We start from the raw sequence: 26854 nt of genomic DNA on the forward strand, positions 1-26854 counted from the left end.
AATAGCTGCATCTTCATTGTTGGGAATTGGAGAAGTGACAGGCTATGATATACACCAATTCCCCAGTCCCCGTTGTGCCACCAAGGAAAAAGATAGAGCAGAAGCCAGGAAGCATTTACCGGGAGGGGCTGAATACTTTACTCGGGGTCTGTCAAATACATCTAAAAATAACATCTCCTTCATTTCACAATGTCTGAAGCGGACTGACTTTCAAATTTGAATTTAAAGGTCGCTCAAAGGCTTTATATTAGTAATTTACTACAATTAGAATGCATGTTTGGTCAGAATGTGCTAGAACCTTCCTTTTCCCTCACATTCCTACCACTGTACAAATGCAGAATAAAAATTCATACCTTTCATATGAAATAATCAAAGAGAATTGTTCAGAGCATCAAGGTAAGTTTTAGATCTATTAGTATTTTGAAAACAAAATTATTATACCTAAATACTGCTGATGCTGGAAATTGGAAGCAAAAAACAGAAAATTCTGGAAAAACTCAGGTCTGGCAAGCATCTATGGAGAGAGAAACAGTTTTAGTCTCCATAGATGCTTCCAGACCTATCTGGATTTTTCAGCACGTTGTTTTTATTATACCCATGGGCTGGCATCTTAGCCTAAAACTGGGAGACTATGCATTTTGAACGTAAGTTAATCATTATGAATGAATACATCAATGAATATTAGTGGAATTGTTCTGCAAAGCAGATCTATATTTTTCATAATCTCTTGGTCACAGTACAGTAGAAATGCATGGGTGTGTAACAATGGTGCTGATACACGTGGAATCTTCATTCAACTGAAGGAGACTAGTGGTTAGGGAGTGGCCTAACCGCGGAGGCTTTTTTGTGGTAAACTTGTATTCAAAAGCTTAATGCAAACTATTTCAGTGTTCAAGATGCAACTAGCACCATTTTATCTAGAAAGCGGTCCAGTATATGTCCATTTGACATTTGAAGACATGCAGGCAGGGTACAGGAAAGTAGCAGCAATCACCATTATTCAGAAACATGCAACTAGCACAGGATAAGCCTAATTACTGTAGTTTTAGGTAGCCAACAATCCTATTTTTTTTTTGTCCTGCATTAGTAAATTTGCAACTGGCATGCTTGCATGGTAGTTTGTTCCGCATCTCTGATGATATATTAGTATAGGGTCTCTTAATATTGAAAAACGTCCACCGCCTCCACAGAGCATGATCAGATTTAAGAAATAAATTAGGGGTTGAACAAGCAGTTACAGCCTAGAGATATAATAACAACAGTGAATGCATTACTCAGTTGACTGTGCTAATAATGCATGCACAGATGCAATTACATGCCTTCAATGCAACTTTGAAGACAAACATTTAAAAAGGAAATACACGATTGATTGCATCATCTCAAGTAGGTGTTTACTGATGCCAGGATAGTTTCACAGTGACAGCTGTAATCCTCTCGTACCTTGGCCATATGGTAATTCATGAGATTGCCACAATCTCATTCATATAGATGGTCATTACAAGGCCCATTGTTGTTGAACCCAATTCTGCCTTCACTAAAGAAAAGACTGCCAACTAGCTATTTAGGGGAACCAATGGTTAATTTTTTGAAAATTCAGCCAAGCTTGACCACCAATCTGTTTCAAGTTAACACAACTTGGAGCTAGCACCCTTGACACAGCACAGGATCACACTAATAAATTAGGAGTTGAACAGCCAGTTAGAGCCTAGAGATATAATAACAACAGTGAATACATTACTCAGTTGACTGTGCTAATAATGCATGCACAGATGCAATTACATGCCTTCATGTAACCCTTATTTGAGTCAAATCGGAAGCAATTTGGGTTGATTTAGTCTCATGTTATGCTCACGTCAACATTTTAATTTTATAATCCATGTCAAACACCAAAGTTTGTCAACTTTTAAAATGCACCTCAACTTCTAACTCTCCGGAAGACTCTTCTATCCCATCTTCAACGCACACATTAAAAACATGCAAGCCCTTACCTCCCTCAGTTTGCCCTTTCTCCGACAATCCATAAACATTTATAATGCAAGCTTTGCATTATCCGGCCTCCTGAACTCAATTCTTTTTGACCCATGCACTGTGTACATAACCTGTTACCTTGATTTGAGAATCAACACAGCACTTGATTTGTGGATAAGGAACTGGTGTTGTTCTCCTGTGCCAACAGAACATAGAACTCATCCCCATTAGGGCATAGCCCATCTACATGGTCAACCCGATGCACAAGTTCATGTATATTTTTCTTCAATTTTTTCCCCCTAAAATTTAGAATACCCAATTAATTTTTCCAATTAGGGGGGGTTTTAACATGGCCAATCCACCTACACTGCACATCTTTGGGTTGTGGGGCGAAACTCACGCAAACACAGGGAGAATGTGCAGACTTCGCACAGACAGTGACCCCCAGGGCTGGGATCGAACCTGGGATCTCAGCGCCGTGATGTGATATTCTTCTTCAATTTGAATGTTCTATTCAAGTTGTAGCACCTTGTACATTCTAGCAATAATGCAGAACTTGGCTTTGATTCTCATTAACAATTGAACACACTGGCTGAAAGTATAAGAGAGCGATAGTCAAAAGAAATACCCCAATACGCAACAAAAAGCAGCCCAACCAAGTCAGCTACTCTGATCACCTAGTATTTGAGCAGAAGGGTGAGACAAGAGTATAAAAGTAACAATGCATGTGCAATTTAGATGCCCATTGGGCACTACAGACAATGTCAAGCTCTCCAAGGTGAAAGTAAACTGCATTCACAATCACTCTAAACCAGAGCTCAGAAAGTAAAATCTGAAATATAGGTAATGAAAATTAAAAAGTTCAGTGTTAGAATATATTGATCAGGTTCCCTTCAAGTCACAGGGCGACATACAGTACTTCATACAGTATAATGTTTACAGGCACAAAACTGAGTTCACATAAAATATACATGTGTAAACCATGTATACACAGAGACTCATGCTCTCTGCAGAAAGAAAACTTTAAAACCCAGGAGTTGGGAAATGGATAAAGCTAGATGATATGTACACTGACCTGAGTAAGATCTGGAATGTCACCCTGATCAATTCCAACTTGCTGTGTCAACAAAGAAAAAGTTCACATTACTTCATGCAGTGGCAAGTAAATAAAAACGAAAAGTGAGTTGCATGCTTACAGAAATGCTTCATATACAGGAAAAGGGGGAAAAGGGGTGGGATGGGAGAAATAGACGACAGGCAAGAAATACATATTCACCTCTGCAGTTTTGAGGAATTCTGACAGCTTGGTCATTCGAGCCAAAAACTTTTTATAGATGTCTAGGGCTTCCTTGCACTGGTTTTTTTTCATATCGAAGTATTTCTCTGGAAAGATAATCAATACAATAACTGTAGTATAAGTTTTGAAAATCAGAATAATCATAAAATGACTTTTAAAATGTCCTCATTCAAATTCATGAAAATGCATTTGTTTCATACCTGCCACTGTATTTGTTTTTAAAGCAGCTGCAGTCAGAACCATTGCAATGCATGAAAACAGGAAATAAAATGCACCTAATTATCTGCAATGTTTCTGTCAAAATGGTCAGAAAAAGCTTTGAGCACTTGTCCTTTTTTTCTACCAATATTCCAAAAATACAAATTTTATAATTTTTGCGGGTTAGAACTAGAGATAATAATTTCTCTACTTTTGCTTTTACATATACACAGCACACATGCCCCACTGCTCCCCAACTATCTGCAGATATTTTAGGGATAGTCAAAAGCTTGGACTTCAGTTTGTCCCAAACATATTAAAGGTAAATCATACTCTTCCTTTACCTGGTTGCCAGCTGAAACAAGTGATCTACACCTTAAATCTGGTTTGAGCCAAATTAATATGGCTGTTCTTTTTCAAAAATAGTTAAATGAAGCATTTTGTATAAACTGATTACTCAAAATAAGATTAACAGCACATCATATATTTGTGCAACAGTTAGTAGTATATTTTTCCTCCCTGATATGCAAGACACAGCTGCTTGGTGACAACTCAAAATTCCATTTACTTTCAGTGGTTTGACATTTGGCCAAATTCCTGTAAGCTAAAAGCCAAAGCAAAAATCCGGAAGGATCATCTCCACTTGGCATACATTTTCTATAGGATTACCGTCACCTTCACCCAAGGATTGCCATATTCAATGCTTTGATCATTGCTTAAGAAACTTTGGACATCTGATTGCAAAAAATATGGACATAAGTTGGTATGGCTGGAGGCTATACTACTTCAAAAATATATAGACGAGTGTCATTGACGGCTATAAAGTTATTTAGAACGTTACTTCTTTAAATAATAATCTCTGACAGTGATCAAGTATCTTCAAAAAAAAGTCTAAATTGACATAGGGCTCAAGGTTCTTATTAGAAAGAAGGTGTCAAAAGCTGAAGCAAAGGTTGAATGGAACTTGAAGTTTAAGAAATTATAAATGACAACTTACAAGTGAAAGGAATATCTAAAGGAGTATTTAAACTGCTCCACCTGCAATTAGGAAAGATGGCCCCAGCTGTTTGTTAAAAAATTATTTCATGGGGTGTGGGTGCCGCTGGCTAGGCCAACATTTATTGCCCATTCTTAATTGCCCTCGAGAAGGCGGTGGTGAGTCACCTTCCTGAACCGCTGCAGTCCATGTGGTGTAGGTACACCCACAGTGCTGTTAGTGAGGAAGTGACCCAGTGAAAGAATGACAATATAGTTCCAAGTTAGGATGGTGCTTAAAGGGGAACTTGCAGAGGGCGATGTTCCCATGCATCTTTTGCCCTGGTCTTTTGTGGATTTGAAATGGGCTGTCAAAGTTTGGCAAAGAAAGGTAGTTCCACCTTTATTGGTTTTCCTGCCCATAATCATCCAAGTAACATCTTGTACCCAAATCAGTTCCATTTCCATCAGGCCAGGAACAGAGTGAAACCAAGGAGTTGTGATCTTTAAAATGCTCACCAGCAAGTATCAGTATTTAACTGGTAACATTTTTCCAGGTTTAGAGAGTTGTAAAAATCTCCAGCTTCTATTAAGGAGTTGACCATGGTTGTCGGATGGGAAGGAGGTGAGGGGGAGGAGAGCTTAATACGTAGTGTTAGAAAATGGATACATCATACTTTCTTAATATGTAACAAATTTGGTACAGAGTGCATGCTCTCTTGAAAATTCCAATGTCAACATCTTCTGGTAAGTTGTATTATGGAGAAAAGTACAATCCCATTTCCTATATCTTTCCCTTTGAAATACAAACACTCTAAATGATGTTCCAGTAAAGCTACAACACTGGCATCTACCTTGCTATGTGCAAAATTGCCCAGGTCTGTCCTGTATACAAGAAACAGGATAAATCCAACCCAGCCAATTACCACCCCAGCACTCAATCATCAGGCAAGGTGATGGAAGGGGTCATCAACAGTGCACCTACTCAGCAATAACATGCAGGTTCAGTTGGCAGTGAGGAAGGCAAATGCAATGTTAGCATTCATGCCGAGAGGGCTAGACTACAAGAGCAAAGATGGGCACTGTTGAGGCTGTACAAGGCTCTGGTCAGATCTCATTTAGAATACTGAAAGTAGTTTTGGGCTCTGTAAACAAGGAAGGATGTGTTGGCCTTGGAGTGGGTCCAGAGGAGGTTCACAAGAATGATCCCTGGAATGAAGGACTTGTCATATGAGGAGCAGTTGAGTACTCTGGGTCTGTTCTCGATGGAGCGTAAAAGGTGAGGATGGGGGAATCTCACTGAAACTTCCAGAATACCGAGAGGCCTAGATAGAGTGAACGTGGAGAGGATGCTTCCACTAGTAGGAGAAACTAGAACCCGAGGGCACAGTCTCAGACTTAAGTGAGGATCCTTTAAAACAGAGATGAGGAGGAATTTCTTCAGCCAGAGAGTGGAGAACCTGTGGAACTCATTGCCAAAGAAGGCTGTGAAGGCCAAGTCACTGAGTGTCTTTAAGACAGAGATAGATAGGTCTTGATTAACAAAGAGATCAGGGATTATGGGAAGAAAGCAGCAGAATTTGGAAGAAAACATATCAGCCACATGATTGGCGGAGCAGTCTCGAAGGGCCGAATGGCCTATTTCTGCTCCTATATGTTATGGTCATCACGATTTCACAGCCACTCACTTTGGGTTCCACCAGGTTCACAGCTCCTGATCTCATTATAGCCTTGGTTCAAACATGGGGGGGGGGGAAAAAAAGAGCGGAACCCCAGAGGTTAGGAGAGAGTAACTGCCCTTGACATCAAGGCAGCCATTTGACCAAGTATGGCATCAAGGAGCCCTAGCAAAGCTGGAGTCAATCGGAATCAGGGGGGGAACCCTCCATTGGTTGAAGTCATACCTGGCACAAATGAAGATGGTTGTGGTGGTTGGAGGTCAATCATCTCAACTCCAGGACACCACTGCAGGAGCTCCTCAGGGTAGAGCCCAAGGTTCAAACATCTTCAGCTGCTTCATCAATGACCTTCCTTCCAACCCAAGGTCAGAAACAGGGACGTTGACTGATGATTGCACAATTTTCAGCACCATTCGCAACTCCTCAGATAGTGAAGCAGTCCATGTCTAAATGCAGCAAGACCTGGACAATATCCAGGCTTGGACTGATAAGTGGCAAGTTACATTCACGCCACACAAAGGTGCCAGGCAATGACCATTTCCTACAAGAGAGGTTCTAACCATCTCGATGACATGACCATCATTGAATCTCCCACAATCAACATCCTGGGGGTTACCATTGACCAGAAACTGAAATGGACTAAACATATAAATACAGTGGCTACCAGAGCAGGTCAAAGACAATTAGCTCACCTCTTGACTCTCTAAAACCTGACCACCTTCTAAAAGGCACAAGTTAGCTCGACGCCATCCAGGACAAAAGAGTCTGCTTTATTGCTATCCTTTCTACATACATTCAATCCCTCCACCACCAGCGCACAGTAGCAGCAGTGTGCACCATCTACAAGATGCACTGCAGGGTCTCACCAAGATTCCTTAGGCAGCACTTTCCAAACCCATGACCACTACTATCTAGAAGGGCAAGAGCAACAGATACCTGGGAATACCACCACCTGGATGATGCCCTCAAATCGCTCATCCTGCTGACTTGGAAATATATTGTCGTTCCTTCACTTTCGCTGGGTCAAAATCCTGGAATTCCCTCCCTAACAGCAATGAGTGCATCTACACCGCAGGGACTGCAGTGGTTCAAGAAGGCAACTCACCACCACCTTTTCAAGGGCAACTATGGATGGGCAATAAACAATGGTCTAGGCAGCGACACCCACATCCTGTAAATGAGTTTTTAAAATGCCCCACTTCTATTTTTTGCCTTTGTTCAGTGTTTGAGCAGTTCTAATTGTTCATCTTACATGCAATTTCTTGCATCGCTGGAAAAAACTTTAAAAGGTTCAGTTTGACTTCTTATTGCCATGCATCAACTTTTAAGGGAGGTTCAATAACTAAATTACTACTAGCCAGGAAGATCCTATTTCTCCATCTTGAGAGTTTTCAGTGCCGTTCTGAAAAGTGTAAGAATAATATGGTCCAAAGGGTTATTTGGTTTGAAGAACTTCCAAGTTCTAGCAGAGCTTACAACTCCTCAGAGAAAACACTGAAAGATATAACTTTTGTCCTTCTCTCCCGTCTGTCAGTCCTTCCCTAAACTCTTCAACTTTGTCAATATTGCTTCAATCTTCCCTTTCCCTCCACCCCCCTTCTCTCTTATTCTCATGCCCACTGGGCCTCAGACTTCTCTTTCAGTCATTCCTCCTCCCTTTTTGGTGGGTTATCAACCAGGGGGTTCCCACTGGCCATACACCCATTTTTGGCTGCTACCAGTGCATCCAGTTCCATTCCAGTACTGCTGCCTTCAATATTCACCGTCCTGCTTCTCTTTACTCTCCCTCACCACAACTGCAGTTGCTGCCTTCACCAGAGTTCACTTGGAATTTATTTCAACTTTTTTCTTTACTATTAGATTGCTTCCATTTCAATAGTTCAAACTATTTTTCTTCATGATCTCCACTAACAGCACACCTCCACCCCCCCCCCCCCCCCTTCCATACACACACACCCCAAACACACCCACCCCCACACACTTTCTCTGCCCAGTGATTCAATGAATTCAGAAATTATTTGGGAAGGAAAAGATTAAACACTACTTTCTACTGAGCATGTTCTCACAACTTCAGAAACTTCCCCATTTATGCTCCCAGGGAGGCTGGAAAAATGGTTAGTTGACTAATGATGCCATAGCCAGTCACATTTAAGAGGGTGCTAGGCACTTGAAAATGTTAAAAGGAAAAGGTAAACTAAAGAGCCGGATAATGGAGTTAGAATTTTTTAGCTCCAGTGAGACAATTCATAACCATAACCACAAACCAAATGGTCTCTTTTTGTGTTGAGTTTTCTATTACATACATTTTCTGTTCCATTCAGACCAGTTTGTCTCTACCAGTATAGGAAAAGCATACAATAAAAGCTCATGGTTTTATCTTGGGGAATTAATTCAAACTGTTGCAAAAACTCAGGCATATTCTGCACAATGGAGTTGAACAAATTGAAGAAGATAGTTCCAACTGAAAGGTTAACACAGGGCGGGGGCGGGGGGGGGGGGGGGGGGGGGGGTGATTTCACCACTTTTTCCATTTGGAGGAAAAGGTCTGCATGACTTGTTCAGTTACAATAGATACATGTTGGATAAATTGAACAAACCCAGTCTGCCTGGAATACCTTGCTATAAGACAGGTTCACTGTACTGAGTTGTGATCTATAACACTGCATTAGTATCAATTTTTCATTCAAACCCTTGTTCAAAGCCAAAACCTCCACTTGATTTATTGCTCACCGAGTAAGTTGATGATCCCTTCATTGTAAGCTGCAAAAAGCCTGATAGAGTCTTTGAACAGTAGCATGAAGGCAGCGTTTATTACTCCATTAGTTAGTTCATTTGGATTTGCCTGTATCCAAAAACAAGAACATTAAAACATTATATCCAAAATAAAGTGGTATGCCATGTTTAAAAAGTTCTCATCTCAAACCTAACCTTCATTTCAGCCTACAAAGTAGATCAAAGTCTCAAATTTGCCCTAAGTTATCTGTTAAATGTGTTTGCAAAAGATAATTGTTAAGTACTCGCCCTCTAACTGGTGCAGCTAGGTTGTTGCTCCTCAAATTTAGAAGCATGTCAGGAATTTAACTTGCAAGGTATGTGTACAGTTAAGTATTGTTAAAGTTATGATTTACAGTCGAGTCACAACTAAGCGAGAAGAATTTTACCCAGAGGTGAAAGTCAAACCGATAGTCATTCTGAGCCAGATTCCATTAAAACAATGGTAGCACAAATAAAAATATGAATTCAAGGGTGTTCAGATGGAACAGTCACTTAAGAAGTTGAGTGGATAAGCTCAACAAAACTGGGCATAAAGTGAAACTAAATTACTCTAACCTCACTAGGAGACTTTAGGTTTGTGTGAGAAGTAGCAATGTCATACCAGTACATTGGAACTAACAGTAAAGTACATGAAGCTTTATTCTGCAAGTAACTGATGCTACCACCGGTGGAAGTGCTTTGTGGAGCAAAGCAAGTTAAAAAAACTATACATTTATCAAATTGCATGAATATTGTAGATGCTGGAAATCTGATATAAAAACAGAAAATACTGGAAATACTCAGCAGCATCTGTGGAGAGAAAAACAGAGTTAACGTTTCAGGTCGATGGCTTTTCAGAAGAACCGGAAAAAGTTGAGAGATGTAATATGTTTTGAGCAAGGACTGGCTGAGGCAAGGACTGGAATAAAGTGGAAAACAGGGGAGATTGAATGTCAAAGGGTCAAAGGGAATGGTGATGGGCAAGTAAAGAAACAAACTCACCTAGAGCAGTCCTTTTTGCTTTCAGATAGTGGTACAAGAAAAAACCCCCAGAAACATGCAAAGCAAAGGAAACAAAAAGGGAATGGCAGAAGAATTTATAGTCCAAAATCTTTATTTAAAATAAATAAATTTTTGTTTTCTTTCCAATTAAGGGGCAATTTAGCGTGGCCAATCCACCTAACCAGCACATCTTTGGATTGTGGGGGCGAAACCCACGCAGACACGGGGAGAAAGTGCAAACTCCACACGGACAGTGACCCAGGGTCAGGATTCGAACCCGGGTCCTCAGCGCCGTAGTCCCAGTGCCAACCACTGTGCTACCCTATTGTCCAAAATTATTGAACTCAATGTTGCGTTCCTCAGTCAGGCCCAGAGTGTCTTTGAACCACCTCCCCCCGCCAAGAGTGCATAGCCACCTCACATGAGTTCGCTTGATGTGTTACCCACATGTCAGCAGCTGGATGAGGCCTTTAAGTGAGCACTGATTTCCCACTTAAGGGATTCAACTGGCAGTGGAGCAGAAATGTTGTCCAGCCAAAGTTAATTAGGGTGGACTTGGAAAGCAGCTGATTAAATGCAACCCTAGCCATAAACCTGACACACGGGAGGGCATTAAATACTGCCCCAAGTCTTAACCAGATATTAAACATCAAGCAACAAAAAAGTGGAAGTAATTTTTGTAACTAAAATGAGGTATGGTCACAATTGAGAGAGAATCTTCCACACAAAGCAAACACTCGCAGCATGTTTCATGGAAATAATTAAGTAGGGGCCATTGGGTAGGGCACTTAAAAAACAATTGTACATACATCAAAATCTAAGAGTGCATCCAGCTGATTCTGTATTAGAGGCAGAGTCTTCAGCAATTTCTCTGTATTCATAGTTCTCATTACTCCATCCATCCTACAAGAGCATACAAAATGTTAGTCGTATTTATTTATATGTTAGTGCTATCAATTGAACATTCCTTCCATTTCACCAGACTGAAGAGAATACATTGTTTGGTGGAAATAAATGACATGGCTATCTATAGAGCATAGAAAAAAAAAATTAAATTTTGGTTTTGGGTGAGATCAAGTACATATTGACAAGGTTATGATGAACATGCTACATTTCTATTCGTGCAAATCATAAAGCACAATCTACTCTTAACAGCGTTCAGACATTCCATATATTTACAAGAACTAGTAGGTGTCCCAAGATATTGTTCAGTAAATCAGAAGATAGGAGTAATCTTATCTCCGGTTTTATCTTATAAAAATTATTGTGTATTTGCAACATCCCTCTAGAAATCTAACTTAATATATAAAACAGATAGAAGAAAATGTTTGTTAACAAAAAGATATTCCAATAGACCAAAGAAAAAGTGAGACATGTTTCACAAAAATGTGTAGGAGACCAATGACAAAACCTATACAAAAGGAAATAAAAGAGTTTAAAGTAACTAGATCAAGGCAAAAATAAAGTTAAAAGTGGAAGAAGTAAGGTGTTGGGGCAGCAAAGTTGAGCTTAAAACAAAAGGTGGGTAGTAAAGCACTGAAAGTCATGTTTCAGCCCTGGGACACAGGCAAAGACTTGAGAAAATGTTACTGATTACCATGGTGATAACTAGGAATAAGTTTAATCATTATGGTACAAATTATTTAGTTATAAATTTTTAAAAATCAAATTAAATCACATTAAAAAAAAAAGTTTTGTGATGGTCGATTGAAAAAGAAACTGGAGGATAAAATCATAGTTCTTTGACTGTACAAAGTCAAATCAATGAATGCTAAATCTCTCAAAGTACTTTTCTCCTGTTTTGGATTGGGATGCAGAGATTAAATATGGGATTATGTAAAGCATGGGACTTTATTATACAGATTGTAGATGTCAAACACTATTCAGAGAATATAGGATTAAATGTGTTCACACCTCAATCTATCCAATCTCACTTCAGGTATTATTTAATTTGCTGAGAGTTTCCAGCATTTTCTTTTCTTTTTTCAGCATTTTTTATTTGTTAGGGCTAAGCTTTTGTCTCAGATGTGTTTTTTTTACTGACAATCTCTTGAAATTTGTAACATATATAATTTCATTATTATTTTCTATGCACTAATTACTCCAATATTGCTATTACTACATAGGATTCAATCCCACACTAAATATTACATCAATGCCACCCCATGCAAGATATTTGTCTACCTGGCTAAGAACCACTTAATAGACATACCCTCTTTTCATTTTGGTGAAGTCGACTGCCATTAGTCTGTAGGAGAGTGCCTTTTCATTTAGATATCTGCTATACCGTCTGATGAAAGTAGACATGTCATATCCTACAAGGATGGAAGAGAATGTTTTTAAGTTTATATGACCAATTTAAAATTGGGGGTGGAGTGAGGAAAACCAACTTTAACAAACCATATATTGGTTAGACCTAAATAATATGTTCTTTACTCACAAATATAACTCACCTTGCATGGCACCTTTATCCAAAAAGTTATTCAAGTTGAACAATGTGTTTCTTGAAGCCAAATACTGGATAAAACGCTGCAAGAAAGAGGTCATTAGCCGGAGTCTGAAATTTGGCACAGTGTCAGTTTCAACACCAAAGTTATTTGATCCAATGCACATTTGAAAGCACACTCTATTTACCCATTGAATTTCTGGTGCTGAACACCACCCAGCAACATGCATTAAGCATATTAATATCAAGTCTAAAGCTAAATTCGAGAACCTGGTCAAATAAATGCACTGATATTAACATCACATTTTAACTTATTCCTTTAGAATACTCAAGAATTGAAGTTGCATCCATGAGACCAACATTAGTTACAACAATCCCATCAACGCCATCAACCTCAACCGTCTGTTCTAATAATGATAATAATAATCTTTATTATTGTCACAAGTAGGCTTACATTAAGACTGCAATGAAGTTACTGTGAAAAGCCCCTAGTCACCACACTCCGGCATCAGTTCGGAAGCAGAGGGAGAGTTCAGAACATCCAATTCACCCAACAGCATGTCTTTCAGGGCTTGTGGAAGGAAACCGGAGCACCAGGAGGAAGTCCTCGCAGACACAGGGAGAACGTACAGACTCCGCAAAGACAGTGACCCAAGCGGGCATCGAACCTGGGACCGGTGCTGTGAAGCAACAGTGCTACCATGCTGCCCCTCAAAGGAGAACAACCCAAACTTCTTCAATCTATTCACATAACTAAAAATTTTCTTCACTGGAATAATTCTCAAATCTGTGCAATGCCCTTACTAAAGCCATTACGTCCTGAGAGTAGCATTTAGATGGGAACACCTCCTGCAAATTTCCTTCCAAGTCGCACACCATTCTGACGTTGAACTTTATAGTCATTCCTTCACTGTTGCGGCATCAAAGTAGTGGAACTCCCTCTGGAATGGCTGTGGCTCTTTAGGTGTATCTACTTTTAAATTCATTTACGGGGTGTGGGCGTCGTTGGCTGGCCAGCATTTATTATCCATGCCCCTTTGCCATTGAGAAGGTGGTGGTGAGGTGTTTCTTGAACTGCTCCAGTCCCCAAGTTGTAGGTATACCCACAGTGCTGTTAGGGAGGGAATTCCAGGATTTTGACTTGTACCACAGGGATTGCAGCTGCTCAAGACAATAGCTCACCACCATCTTCTCAATGGCAATTAGGGATGACAGTGGACGTTGGCCATGCCAATGACACAATCATTCCACGAGCAAAAAAAAGTCTCCAACCATTCCCAATAGTGGAGATTTTTTTTCTCCTCCTACAGCTCAACTCTTCCCTTTTTCCCACCCAACCAAAAGAAATGTATACTCCCAGACAGACATTCTATTCTTCCAGGCCTCAATGGCAGCCAAAGACATCCAGTGCTGTGTATGGTGTTCAATTAAAAACCAAACAATTTTAGTGATTCTCATACTGCTAATTTAGATCATAGAATTTACAGTGAAGAAGGAGGCCATTCGGCCCATCGAGTCTGCACCATCCCTTGGAAAGAGCACCCTGCTTAAGCCCACACCTCCACCCTATCCCTGTAACCCAGTAACCCCACCCAACTTTTTTGGACACTAAAGGAAATTTAGCATAGCCAATCCACCTAACCTGCACAACTTTAGACTGTGGGAGGAAACCAGAGCACCCGGAGAAAACCCACGCAGACATGGGGAGAACATGCAGACTTCACACAGTGACCCACGCCGGGAATCTAACCTGGGACCCTGGAGCTGTGAAGCAACTGTGCTAACCACTGTGCAACCGTGCCACCCACCCACTGTGCTACCGTGCCACCCACACAGTTATAACAAACACAGAAATTTACTAAATCTGCAACATACTTAAAGAAAATGTAGATATGGAAAACTGGAACGTGAGAGTTAACACACCAACATATTTTTAACTGGATGTGAAAACATATCCTTTCATTATCTGGTGGAAAACTTTGAAGGCTGCAAATCATAAACTGACTGTTCGCTCCAAGGTAAGAAAAAGGAAAGCAAAGTTGATCTTGTCTGGTACATGCAGATTTTAACAACAGCTACTTGAGAGTAATCAACCATTAATAGGTTGAAACGGTTATCTACAGATGTTCATATCGAGTTTTGTGCTGATGTGCCTGGCTTCCCCATCGTGCAGGATGGGAATGTTTGTCGGTTGCCAAAATTAACTGCTAGCGCTTCTGCTTTAAAGCACATTCCAATTATGGATCCATGGGCCAAAAATAATAAAAGAAATGTGAACAAAGGAAATAAACAGGAAGTACTCTTACACCTCCTGCCTCTTCACTGAATCAGGGTTGATCCCCTAGCTTGATGGTAATGAAGAAGTAGGGGGATATGCCAGGCTATGAGGTAATGGATTATGATTGTATATGATTCTGCTTCTGTTGATGCCCCACAGTGTCGCACGCACACACACGCACCACATGCCTATACTTCCTCAGGAAACTAAGAAAATTTGGCATGTCCACACGGACCTTTACCAACTTTTGCAGATGCACCATAGAAAGCATCCGATCTGGCTGCCTGGTATGGCAACTGCTCGGCCCATGACCGCAAGAAACTTCAGAGAGTCGTAAGCACAGCCCAGTCCGTCACACGAACCTGCCTCCCATCCATTGATTCGATCTATACCTCCCGCTGCCTGGGGAAAGTGGGCAGCATAATTAAAGACCCCTCCCAACAGACTTACTCTCTCTTCCAACTTCTTCCATCAGGCAGAAGATACAAAAGTCTGAGAACATGCACAGATTCAAAAACAGCTGCTTCCCCGCTGTTACCAGGCTCCTAAACAACCCTCTTTTGGACTGACCGGATTAATACTACACTCCTGTATGCTTCACCCGTTGCCGAATTCTATGTATTTACATTGTGTTCCTTGTGTTGTCCGATTATGTATTTAAAAAATTTTTATTTTCATGTACTAAATGATCTGTTTGAGCTGCTCGCAGAAAAATACTTTTCACTGTACCTTGGTACACGTGACAATAAACAAATCCAATCCCTCGGTCTTCCCTGCTGCAACAAAAACAGCCCTCGCCTATCCAACCTCTCTTCATAACTTAAATGTTCCATCACAAGCAACAATCTGGTGAATCTCCTCTACACTCCCTGCAGTGCAAATGTGGCGACCAGAATTGCACACAACAGTCGAGCTGTGGCCTCACCAAAGTTCTATACAACTCCAACATGACCTCTCTGCTTTTGTAACCTGTGCCTCGATTGATAATGACAAGTGTCCCATATGCCTTTTTCACCAGCCTACTAAGCTGCCCTTCCGTCTTCAGAGATTGATGGATAAACATGCCAAAGTCCCTTTGTTCCTCAGAACTTCCTAGTGTCATGCCTTTCTTTGAATACTTCCTTGTCAAACTACTTCCAAAGTGAATCACCTCACACTTTTCAGATCTGTCCATTTGACCATCCGGTCTATAAGTTTCCTGTAACCCAAGACACTCACTGTTAACCATCTGGCCAATCTTTGTGTCATCCGCAAACTTTCTGATCCTACCCCCCACAAATGTTCTTTATATAAACTATGAATAATAGCACAGATCCCTGTGGTACGCCACTGGACATTGGCTTCCAGCCACGAAAGCACCAGTCTGTCATCACCCTCTTGTCTACTACAACTAAGCCAATTTTGCATCCACCTCATCAAATTACTCTGTATCCCATGTGCATTTGCCTTCATTATAAGTCTTAGAACCTTGTCAAAGGCTTTGCTGAAACCCATATGCACTATATCAACTGCACTACCCTCAACTACACACCTGGGCATCTCTTCAAAAAAAAGTAATCAAATTTGTTAGGCATGGCTCCCTCTGACAAAGCCATGCTGACTATCCCTGATAAAACCTTGCCTCAAGTGGAGATAGATTCTCTCTTCAGAATGTTCCCCAATAGGTTCCCTACCACTGATGTGGGACTCACCTGGTCTGTAGTTCCTTGGCTTCTCTCCACAATCCATCTTAAGTAGTGAAACCACATTAGCTGTTCGCATCTGGCACTCTCCCCATGGCCAAAGAGGAATTAAAAATTTAGGTCAGAGCCCCTCTCTCACCTCCCATAGCAGCCTGGGACACAATTAATCCAGACCAGAGATTTGTCCACTGCCAACACCTCGTCACTCCCTATGTTAATTTGAACCTCGAAGTCTCTCTCCGAGATCCAAACCTACATCCTCATTCTCTTGGGTAAAGATAGATATGAAGTATTCGTTCAACACCCTACCAATGTCCTCTGGCTCCATCCACAGATGGCCCCCTTGGTCCCCAATGGGCCCTACTCTTTCCCTGGTTATTCTCTTCCCATTGATATACTGTTACATTTTGGGATTTTCCCCACTTTTACCAGCCAGAGCTTTCTCACATCCCCTTTGCTCTCCTAATTGCTTTTTTAAGCTCCACCCCGCACTTTGTACTCCACTAATGCCTCCGCTGATTTGCTTCCCTCGTACCTGCTGAAAGCCTCACTTTTCCTTTGAAATCTACCCGATTTTGTACAGTCGTAGTGCCAGACAGCACAACGTAAGGTATTCTCCAAACTCACCTGATGAAGGAGCTGAGCTCTGAAAGCTAGTGATTCGAAACAAACCTGTTGGACTTTAAATCTGATGTTGTAAGACTTCTCAATAGAAGGTGGGACTTTATCTCCACAAGGACTATGAGGTGGTCACTCCTCCCAATACTGTTATGGACAGATGCTTCTGCGACAGGTAGATTGGGGAGGCTGTTTTTCCTTACAGTTGCACCCCTCACCACCTGCCGAAGACCCAGTCTAGCAGCAATGTTCTTTAGGACTTGGCCAGCTCAGTGACTAATGATGTTACTGAGCCACTCTTGGCGAGGGAGTGTATAACACTGGGTCACCACCTATAAGACCATAAGAAATAGGAACAGGGTTGAAATTGAGTTGAAATTGCTCAGCATCCTGACCCAGGAGTCACTCTGTGTGCCAGCTCCACCTGTGTGTCTCTGCTGTGCACAGGACTCTCGCTCTGACTCAGGATGGGTTGGGAAGACTATATTCCACAGCTGATGATACTGGGTGTTGGAGATGCTGCAATTTTCAGCAAAGCGGGTGATTGTTGGGCCGCTCATCAGCAAGGGAACCTCAAGAACATTCCAGCTGCAGATATTGTAGCTGCACAGGGCGACCGAGCTAAATTTTGAGCGGAAGGGCTGCGTTTGGGGAACAGAAAATATACCCTTATTGGAGACAACGTTGATAAGCATGTTCCCTTGCGTTTGAAGAGCAAAAGCACTGAAGATGATGAACAGAGATACAGCGCCCATCCCATCCCCATTACCCTCTGAAAAAATTCCTCTTCACCCGAGTCTTAAATTGGCGCCCCTTTATTCTGATTATGTTCTTTGGTCCTAGAGGGGAAACACTCCCTCAGCATTAGCCCCGTCAAATCCCTTAAGAATCCTACATGTCTCTCCTGTTGGTGGGACATACCCAGGGATGGTGGCGGTTGTGCCTGGGAGGACATAGTCATACACACAGAATCACAACTTACAGACAATAGCAGACTTGACTTGTCTGTGGGACAGCTCTCCCAATTTTTGCATAATTTTTGCACAAGCCCCTATGTTGGCAAGGAGGACTTTGCAGGGTCAACAGGGCTAGGTGCGTGGGTGTCATTTCTGGTGCCTAGGTCAATGCCATGTGGTTTGTCCAGTTTCAGTCCTTTTAGATTTCATAATGATTTAATACCACTTAGTGGCTTGCACATTTTAGGGAACAGTTCAAAGTCGACTGCATTGCAGGTCTGGCCTACACGTGATTTCAGACTTGCAGACAAAGATTAGGAGCAGGAGTAGGCCATGCAGCCTACCATCCAATAAATTCATGCTGATTGGACATGTGCTGGTAATTGGATGGTAGGTACGATGAACATTAATGGATTGCTTGCTTTTATCACAAGGTATATAAATTCAAAATTGAGCAAGCGATGCTTCAGTTTTATAGAGCATAGGCCAGATCCCGTCTTGTGTACGGTTGCTCAGTTTTGGGCATCTGGAGGGGCACTGAACTAGTAATCCAAAGGCGCAGGCTAATACTCTGGGAAAACGGGTTCCAATCCCACTACAGCAGCTGGTGGAATTTAAATTCAATCAATTAAACTGGAATTAAAAGTTATTCTAATAGGGATCTCAAAACCATTGATTGCTGTAAAAACCCATCTTGGGAAAGAAATCTGCCGTCCTTTCTTAACACAGGGAGATAAAAGAAAATCGCATTCTTTAGGTATTTATCCAATTCTCCTTCGAAGAGCCTGACTGAATCTGCCTTCACCACATTTAGGCAATGCATCCCAGGCCCTAACCATTCACTGCATGAAAAAAGGTTTCCCTGCGGTCAACTTTGCTTCTTTTGTTATTCATATTAAATTGATGCCCTTCAAAAGGGAAAAATCTATCCCCATCTACTGTCCAAATACCTCATGATTGCAAGCACTTTTTTATCAAATCTCCTCTTACTCTTCTCCATGAAGAACCACCCCAGCTTCATAGAATTTACAGTGTAGAAGGAGGCCATTCGGCACATTGATTCTGCATTGGCCCCTGGAAAGAACACCCTACTTAAGCCCACGCTACCCTATCCCCATTACACAGTAACCCCAGCTAACCTTTTTGGACACTAAGGGCAACTGATCATGGCCAATCCACTTAACCTGCACATCTCTGGACTGTAGGAGGAAACCGGAGCACCCGGAGAAAACCCACATAGGCACGGGGAGAACGTGTAAACTCCACACAGACAGTCGCCCAAGCAGAGAATCAAACCTGGGACCCTGGAGCTGTGAGGCAACTGTGCTAAAAAACGGTGCTTCTCCAATCTAGCCACGTAACTGAAGTTCCTCATCTCAGAACCATTCTCATGAATCTTTTCTGCATCCTAACCATGAATCTTTTTTTGCATCCTAACGCCTTCACATCTTTCCTAAGGGGTGTCTAGAATTGTACACTATATGCCAGTTGAAGACAAACTAGTGTTTTGACACAGGTTTATTACAACTTCCTTGCTTTTGTACTCTATTCCCCAATTTATAAAGCCCAGAGTCCCATGGGCTCTAATAACTGTTTTTCTGCTATCTTCAATGATTTGTGCACTGATACGGTGATGAATGAAAGAAATTGGTATACATATTGTATTTTATATCTGTTGCAGTAATGTTTTTAAAAGCCTGGGTTAAGGTATATATTTGTTGCAGTAATATGAAGGGCTGGTTTAGCTCAGTTGGCTGGACAGCTGGTTTGTGATGCAGAGAAAAGCCAACAGCACGTGTTCCATTCCTGTGCCAGCCGAGGATATCCACCAAGGCCTTGCTTCTCAACCTTGTCGTTCGCCTGAGGTGTGGTGATCCTCAGGTTAAATCACCACCAGTCAACCATCATCCTCAAAGGAGAAAAGCAGCCTATGGTCATCTGGCACTATGGCGACATTAATTTTTACTATTAAGAACAGGAGATTAAATTACCCAGACTATGAACCTGCTAAAGCTTAATTAAGGGGTTGTCGTAAAAGAGTGAGGCAATTATTCATTCCAACCTCTTAGTTGGTTACAGATAAAGGGCTAATGAATAGTGGATGGTTTTCGGAGGTATAGATAATTTAAGGGAGTAATCCTTACAGTACAGCCGGAGGCCATTCGGCCCATCAGGTTTTCACCAGCCCTTGCTCCAATAGAGCACCCTAGTTAGGCTAAATCCCAAGGCCCTATCCCCATAATCTAATCTCATTAAAGGTTATTGCCTAACCCTTTGGGCAATATTAACATTTAATATTAACTAATTCACCAACCTGCACATCTTTGGACTGTGGGAGGAGACCTTGGTTTCGAATCTAATCGTTACTGACTGTTCAAGATCACGTTTACGGAAATTACAGCAAACATTCAACAAGACCAATAAAAATGCAGCTCATTGCGAGATAAGAGTAGAAATATTCAACAACAATCCCAGAACAGTGAAACAACTTTGCCAACTTTGCTTGAATTACCCCCAATTACTCATGAAGATCTAGAATGGATTTATACAAAAGTCTCTGTTCCTTGGAGATAACAAGTACGGCTCTCTCCCAGCTCAGTGGTCAGACTAGGAATGAGGGGGAAAGTTATGCATGTCCTTGTGGAGTTCAAAGATACAACAGTTATTTCAAAACGGAGATAGCTCATCTTCATTTCAAAAATGCACTTCAAATGCACAACTAAGTTTTGCTTGTTTTTATAACTTGTATAACCATGCATCAATGGCTAGTTCAAGAGCATTACATTGGCAGTTTCTTTGACAAGTAATCAGGACGTGCTTCACAGTATTCTTATTAACTTTTTCAGAGATAAGAAAATAACTTGACATGATCTGCAAATACGTTTTGCCACATGTTCTTTACAGGCTTCAATTTGTTTTATCTTGCCTCTCCAAATAACAAATTGATAGAAACCATGTCGAGCCAACCAAGGGATGAACTATGAATTCTAATCTCCTTTTCAAAATCATCTCACAAAAGGCAAAAGACCAACCCAAGCAGAGTTTACCGAAGAGTTTGGGGATCAATACAGAGGATCAGGGACTGTTCCATTTTTTGCAATGATCGGTTTAATAAAATCAAACAATTCTAACCTAAAGTGACTCCTTTAGCACTAGACTATAATCTCAAATGGGAGTTGGTTTAGCTCAGTTGGCTAGACAGCTGATTCATGTTGCTGAGCGAGGCCAACTGTGTGGGTTCAATTCCAGTGCCACTGAGGTTATTCACGAAGGCCCACCTTCTGAACTTTGTCCCTCGCTTAAGGTGTGGTGATCCTCAGGTTAAATCACTATCAGTCAGCTCTCCCACTCAAAAGGTGAAAGCGGCCTATGGTCATCTGGGACTTTTGAGATTATAAAGTAATATCCCCAATGTACTTATTTTGGGGAACGGAGAAAGGGAGGGAAAGCACATTTATGCTGAGCCATTTAAAATGTAAAACTGGTGACTAGATAATTCATTTCTATTGCATGAAAAGTTGAGATAAGTATTGTTACCATCATTACTGAAGTACCACCCAATGTTTATCTTGCACAGCCAAGGATTTCTGCAGTTGCCTCAGCCAAATCACATGAGGCAGCCAGCATTTTTGGGTAAATGCAGAATTTAGCAACTTAAAGAAAACTGTTGCCAGTAAATCAATTATATTTCTTATGTAGAATACGATACAGCATTCATTCTTGCAGACAGGCAAATTCAGTTCCTTTGACTAGCCTTGCACTTTTTTTTTAAAAAAGGTGCATAAGCTTTCAAATGAATAATGTTTTGGTTACATTCTATATAGTGTAGCGGTTGGTTGATTGGTAGATTGAATACTTCACAAGATCTTTTGCATGGGAAGGAAAGAGGTAGGAGAAACATTAGAATGGCTTATATATAGATGAAAAGGCTGGCTCGATTGATTAAAATAGCAGTGGTTAAAATATGTCAAGGTCTGTGCGAAATGCAACTCCGACGAAAAGGACATTTACACATTAGAATTGTACTCCGTTTATTTTAATTAAATCACTATAAATACGGTCAGCAAATGCCTTTCCTTGAACTCAACAGGAATGATTTTTTACATTTAATTATTCTGATATATGTAATGTTAGGCTCATTCTTAAAAAAAAAATTATAGGAACTATTATCTTTACTTCAGAGCACAGACATCAATGTTGGCAAAATTTATTTTTCATGTGTGCATAAGCAGCTAACCTTAAGCCCAAAAGGTTTGAATGGGAATAAGGGGAAGAATAATTTAACAGTAGATTATATAGGGTTCTCCTGGCAGTTGGCCTGACTAATGTGGTCAGTGAAAAAAAAACCTCTAAAGATCAGTAAGGTACAAAATTTGATCATTGGCTTCTGTTGAATTAGCTAATTACAAAGGGAGGAGCTTGATAACTGAGCAAACAACCCAGGTTAGCTCTTGATGGCTGCATGAAAAGCCTGTTGACAGTTACTGTCAAATTTGATACGAATAACGTCCACTCTGGGGAATAGGGAAGAAATTCAACAAACCAAACCAGCCTGCAGCTAGAATGTGACTGCTGGAGTGATGCCTCCCACCTACCTATCCATAACCTTTATGACAAAGCCTTAAACACAGAACGGAAACTCAAAGTGTCTCTGGCCATGGCAGGTCTGTTAAGACACACACAATACACTACTGATGTTGACCAATCTGGCTACAAATATAGGCACTGTGCTTCCAAAATGGTGAGAGCCAACGTTTGAGATGCAACTCAATTGATAACACACTTACCTCATTCCCATACATCATCAAATGATGTGTTGTGATTAAAGCTTTAAACACCACAACCCAGCTGCTGTTTGTTGCCCTTTCAAAAAGAGTATCTGCCATCTGTGGTATGTTCACATTCATCTCATTGGTACACTGAATTAAATCTGGAAAAAAACAAAGACCATTAAAATACATTTCTGGCACCTGACCTTTTCTATTAGGCTTTATGTTGCTAGTAGTTACCACTACACCGACATTCAGCTCGGACATTTGACCAAAGTATGCAAGGTTACCTTTTGCCTACTTGCTAAACATAGGCTTTGATCTGGTATTATTACCATTTTAGGGCCTTAACTAGGAACATAGATAAAGTGAATGTTAATTAAATTTTGTTGGCAGATGTCACTGAAGTGATGGTAATGAGCACAGATATAAGTTATGGGCTATCCTCTGGGGCTAGGGTGAAAGCTACTTGGAACAAAGCCCAAAAATAACTATCTTCGACATCTCATTTCTAGATAATAAAGCCCATCCATTTTCCTATAAAAGGGATTTTGTCTCATTTGTGATGACAAGCTAATCATCAAACCTACCATTAGGATTACATGATAGGAGAGCCACAGTCCTTTCGCCTATTTGAACTGTAATATAAATTATGAAAAAGATCTTTTGTGAATAACGAATGGTATTCCACAATGTTCAAATCTCAGTTCCTGTTCCTTATTGGCATATGGTTAGATGGAAATGGAACTATAATTGAAATTCAGTTTCCTTCTCTCCAGACTATATACACAAGATGAACTGCAGCAACTCATCAAGGCATCAACAGCATCTTCAAAACCTGCAACCTCTACCCCCTGGAAGGCAGCAGACGCATGGGGTCACCATCACTTGCAAGTTCCCCTCCAAGCCACACACCATTTTGATTTGAGACAAAAATCACCCTTCCGTCACAGTCACTGGATCAACATTCTGAAACACTCTTCCTAATAGTACTGTGAGAGTACCTGCACCACAGGTGACTGTAATGGTTCAAGTGCAATTTGGGGTGGCCAACAAATGCTGGCCTCGGCAGCAAGGCCTGCATCTCATGAAAGAATAGACAACAAAATACACATACTATTGAAGAATTGTCCCCATCCAGTCAGTTACTTAAAATTGTGTCACAAATACCTACCCATCAACTATATTCAGTCAAAAGACGAAAAGTAAATGTGACTATAATAGCAAGTAAATCCTCACCATACTGTATCAAGATTGTATTGCTGAGAATTTAGTCATTTTCCATTTCAGGCATACAACGTCACTATTATTCAGATATAGCAGAGTTAAATGTAGAGTAAAATTTTATGTAATCAATCCCAATATGCCAAGTCCTAGTCTCAGCTCCTCTCTTCTTAGGCAGGCCCTCAGATCAAAGACGACTGGGTTCATTTCAGTTCGCTAGATTTGGAGAAAGTTCAATGTATGAACTACGGACGTTACCACATGTAGGGTAGGTGGTGTTTCGATGGTCAGGCAGATGGGTTGTTGGGAGGTATATGCACTCGTATGTCATGACTCGGAGTGTTACTGATGAAATGTCTCTGTGTTTGGTGCCTTCCTGAATAAACCTTCGCCATTTTCATATGTCACAAGCCAGGAATTCCCATGAATTGAAAGGATTGTTTGATTTGACTTGTTGAGGGATGGTTTGGAGGACATCTCAAAGTGTTCCAATTATTTGGAGATCTCCTGCCACAGCCAAGTTCTAAGTAGAGCAATTGCTTCTTAGTCAATACAACAATTACCGCACAAACCATATTTAGCCCTGACTAATCATCACAGCCAAAAACAATCACAATTACTGGTAAACCAGGGAAAGGGCTGCAGACCAGCCCACTCTAAATTTAATTGAGACTTTACAAAATGTATTCAGAGAAAGAAACTTTAATCTCATCAGCATAGCTAGCTTGAACCCAGAAATAAAATGCTTTTGTTTAAATTACCGTACTCAGTTTCCTGCAGCACATTTTTTATTTTATGCAACCTGATTTAAGATATATTTGTGAAATTACTCTTTCTGCAAAGAGTTAAACTAGAATAACAATATACACATTTATTGCAATTGCACCAAAATAAGGATCTCTGTGTACAATTCTGAGACATGGGGCGGGATTCTCTGAACCTCAGCTCCGAAATCGCAATCAGCGCGAGGGCAGAGAATGGGTCTTGACACCGAAATCCAGCGCATGGCACCCCCACCGCCCTGGTGGGGGGGCGGGCTCAGGGACGGGCAGACTAGTGATCAGGGGCCACCGATCCACAATCGCGATCTCGGGGGGCCTATATTTTCGGCGTCGCTCCGCTGTGCGAGTCTGACATGTCGTGCGGGCTGGCCGCCGACGTGCGCATGCGCGGACTCCCGACTGGAAGTGCAGGGACCAGTATCTTTGAAAACCACGCTCAACTCACTTAAAGGCAACTGGGTCACAGATGAAGACACTTAATCATATTTAGTGTCAAGAATTATAGCAAGGTTTCAGAAAACTTGGTATAAATAAAACCCGCACTGAAAATGAACCAAGCTGAGTCAACCATTTTTCCCATTGATTCAGCCCCTCCTCTATTTGATAACCTAGATTAAGGTTCACTTAATTCCACTTTCTTACCTCTAACATCTATATTTATTCTGAACTACAACTGAAGTCTAAATGGAGGCTTGGTAACAGTACAAAATAAAGTAAAACTTCCAACTTCATAGAACTAAACAATTTAGATTTTGTTTTTGAAAATCATTTTATTGGCTTTTCTCATATTTATAAACCGTTGTTACTTATATACATGACATTTTTCTTCCCCACACTAATTTGCTTTATTTTACAGAAAGGTTTGATTTGTCCTTCATTTGACTAACTGCATTTTCCTATGACTTCTACAGGATTTTGTGCTCACGGTGCACTAACTTCACTATCTAGTCCAGCTGCAAATGTAATTCAATACTGTTACCATAATGTTCAACTGGGGTATGATGCATACATGCTCAAGTAAACCTTTTTGTAACTTGATCTTTTACAATTATTAAAGTTAGTACAGAAAAGACATAAGAGTAACTAAATCACTGCTGAAAGACAAACATGAAAAGAATTGAATAGAAAGTAAACATGGAGCACGATTCAGCCACCGCTTTGTGCCTTACCAATCCCACAAGAGGCCCAAAATCGGTCTCTGCGCTGGGCTGATCACAATTCACCCGATTTGCTCTACCCAGCGCGATCTGGGTCTCACCCTCACCGAATATGATCCAGATCAGCATATTTAAATGAGCCATAAGGCCGCTTTCACCCAGTGTTCAGGAGTCAATAACTGCTCTTGCAAGACCTTCACCGGCAGTTTAGCACTGGTTTCCACAAACGTGGACCAAGTGTGACGGCACTTCGAGGGGTCTCGCAGGCCATTAGAGACACCCGGGTGGTGGGGGATAGGGGAGAGTGATACCGTGGCATCCCCACCAGCACCTGGGCATTGACAGTCTGGAACCCAGGCACTGCCAGGGTGCCAGGCTGGCAATGCCAGGATTCCAAGATGGCACCGGCAATGCATGGCACCAAGGCCAAGACTGCTAGGGTGGCAGCCATAGTGGAGAACCTGGAGCAAGACATCAGCAACATGAGTGGCGGTGTCCAAGGCGTTACTCAGCCAGCGACAGCCATTGCTGAGTGCCAGTCGTTGTGGGACATGTCCTAGATGTGGACCTTACCTTGCCATACCAGGCTGTGATGCAGCCAGATAGGATGCTTTCTATGGTGCATCTGTAGGGTAAGAGTTAAGTGTCCAGGCTTCACAGCCCGATGGGATGCTAGGCAGTGACATCTGCCTGCAACATGGCACATCTCCCCACAGGAATCGACTTGGAAGCTGTGAAGTCCTCTCATTACTAACCTTGCCAATTCCCTATTAGCAATAGCCTTTAGATTTACGGCCAGAGGGCGCCACGGTCAGAAACGGTTAAAGTGACCGTCACCATATTACCATGGACGGGTCTCTGTCTTGGGAGGTGTTTGGTGGGACGGACAGGCAGAAGCTGAAGTTGCCTCTGGTGTGGATATACCTGTTCGGGGGATTGGGGGGGCGCAAACCCACGGGCACGGAGCTCCTCGCTCCTCAGCCCAGGCGTGAACCTGCCATCCCAATCCCTCCCCAGCACTGGGGCAGCAGCCCTAATTTCCAAGACGCTTACTCACCTCCTCCGGTTC

The 26854-nt window shown here is 41.5% G+C and overlaps 1 protein-coding gene across 12 annotated transcripts in view; it reads right to left on the reverse strand.

Moving 5' to 3' along the window:
• Nucleotides 1–26854, reverse strand: part of si:ch211-200p22.4 (phosphatidylinositol-binding clathrin assembly protein) — a 176464-nt gene that overhangs the window by 80496 nt on the left and 69114 nt on the right. For 6 of the 12 annotated variants that reach the window (XM_038775658.1, XM_038775661.1, XM_038775656.1 and 3 more), the window contains exons 2-9: nucleotides 22641–22783; nucleotides 12327–12402; nucleotides 12086–12188; nucleotides 10683–10776; nucleotides 8848–8959; nucleotides 3466–3492; nucleotides 3245–3351; nucleotides 3044–3085 (exon numbers count right to left, since the gene is read on the reverse strand). In XM_038775658.1, coding sequence (XP_038631586.1) covers nucleotides 3044–3085; nucleotides 3245–3351; nucleotides 3466–3492; nucleotides 8848–8959; nucleotides 10683–10776; nucleotides 12086–12188; nucleotides 12327–12402; nucleotides 22641–22783 — 704 coding nt within the window. The remainder of the gene's footprint in view (nucleotides 1–3043; nucleotides 3086–3244; nucleotides 3352–3465; nucleotides 3493–8847; nucleotides 8960–10682; nucleotides 10777–12085; nucleotides 12189–12326; nucleotides 12403–22640; nucleotides 22784–26854) is intronic. The other 6 variants (XM_038775660.1, XM_038775663.1, XM_038775659.1 and 3 more) reach the window with 1 other exon arrangement.

Source organism: Scyliorhinus canicula, chromosome 17 (assembly GCF_902713615.1).
Source record: "Scyliorhinus canicula chromosome 17, sScyCan1.1, whole genome shotgun sequence".
NCBI classification, from domain to species: domain Eukaryota; kingdom Metazoa; phylum Chordata; class Chondrichthyes; order Carcharhiniformes; family Scyliorhinidae; genus Scyliorhinus; species Scyliorhinus canicula.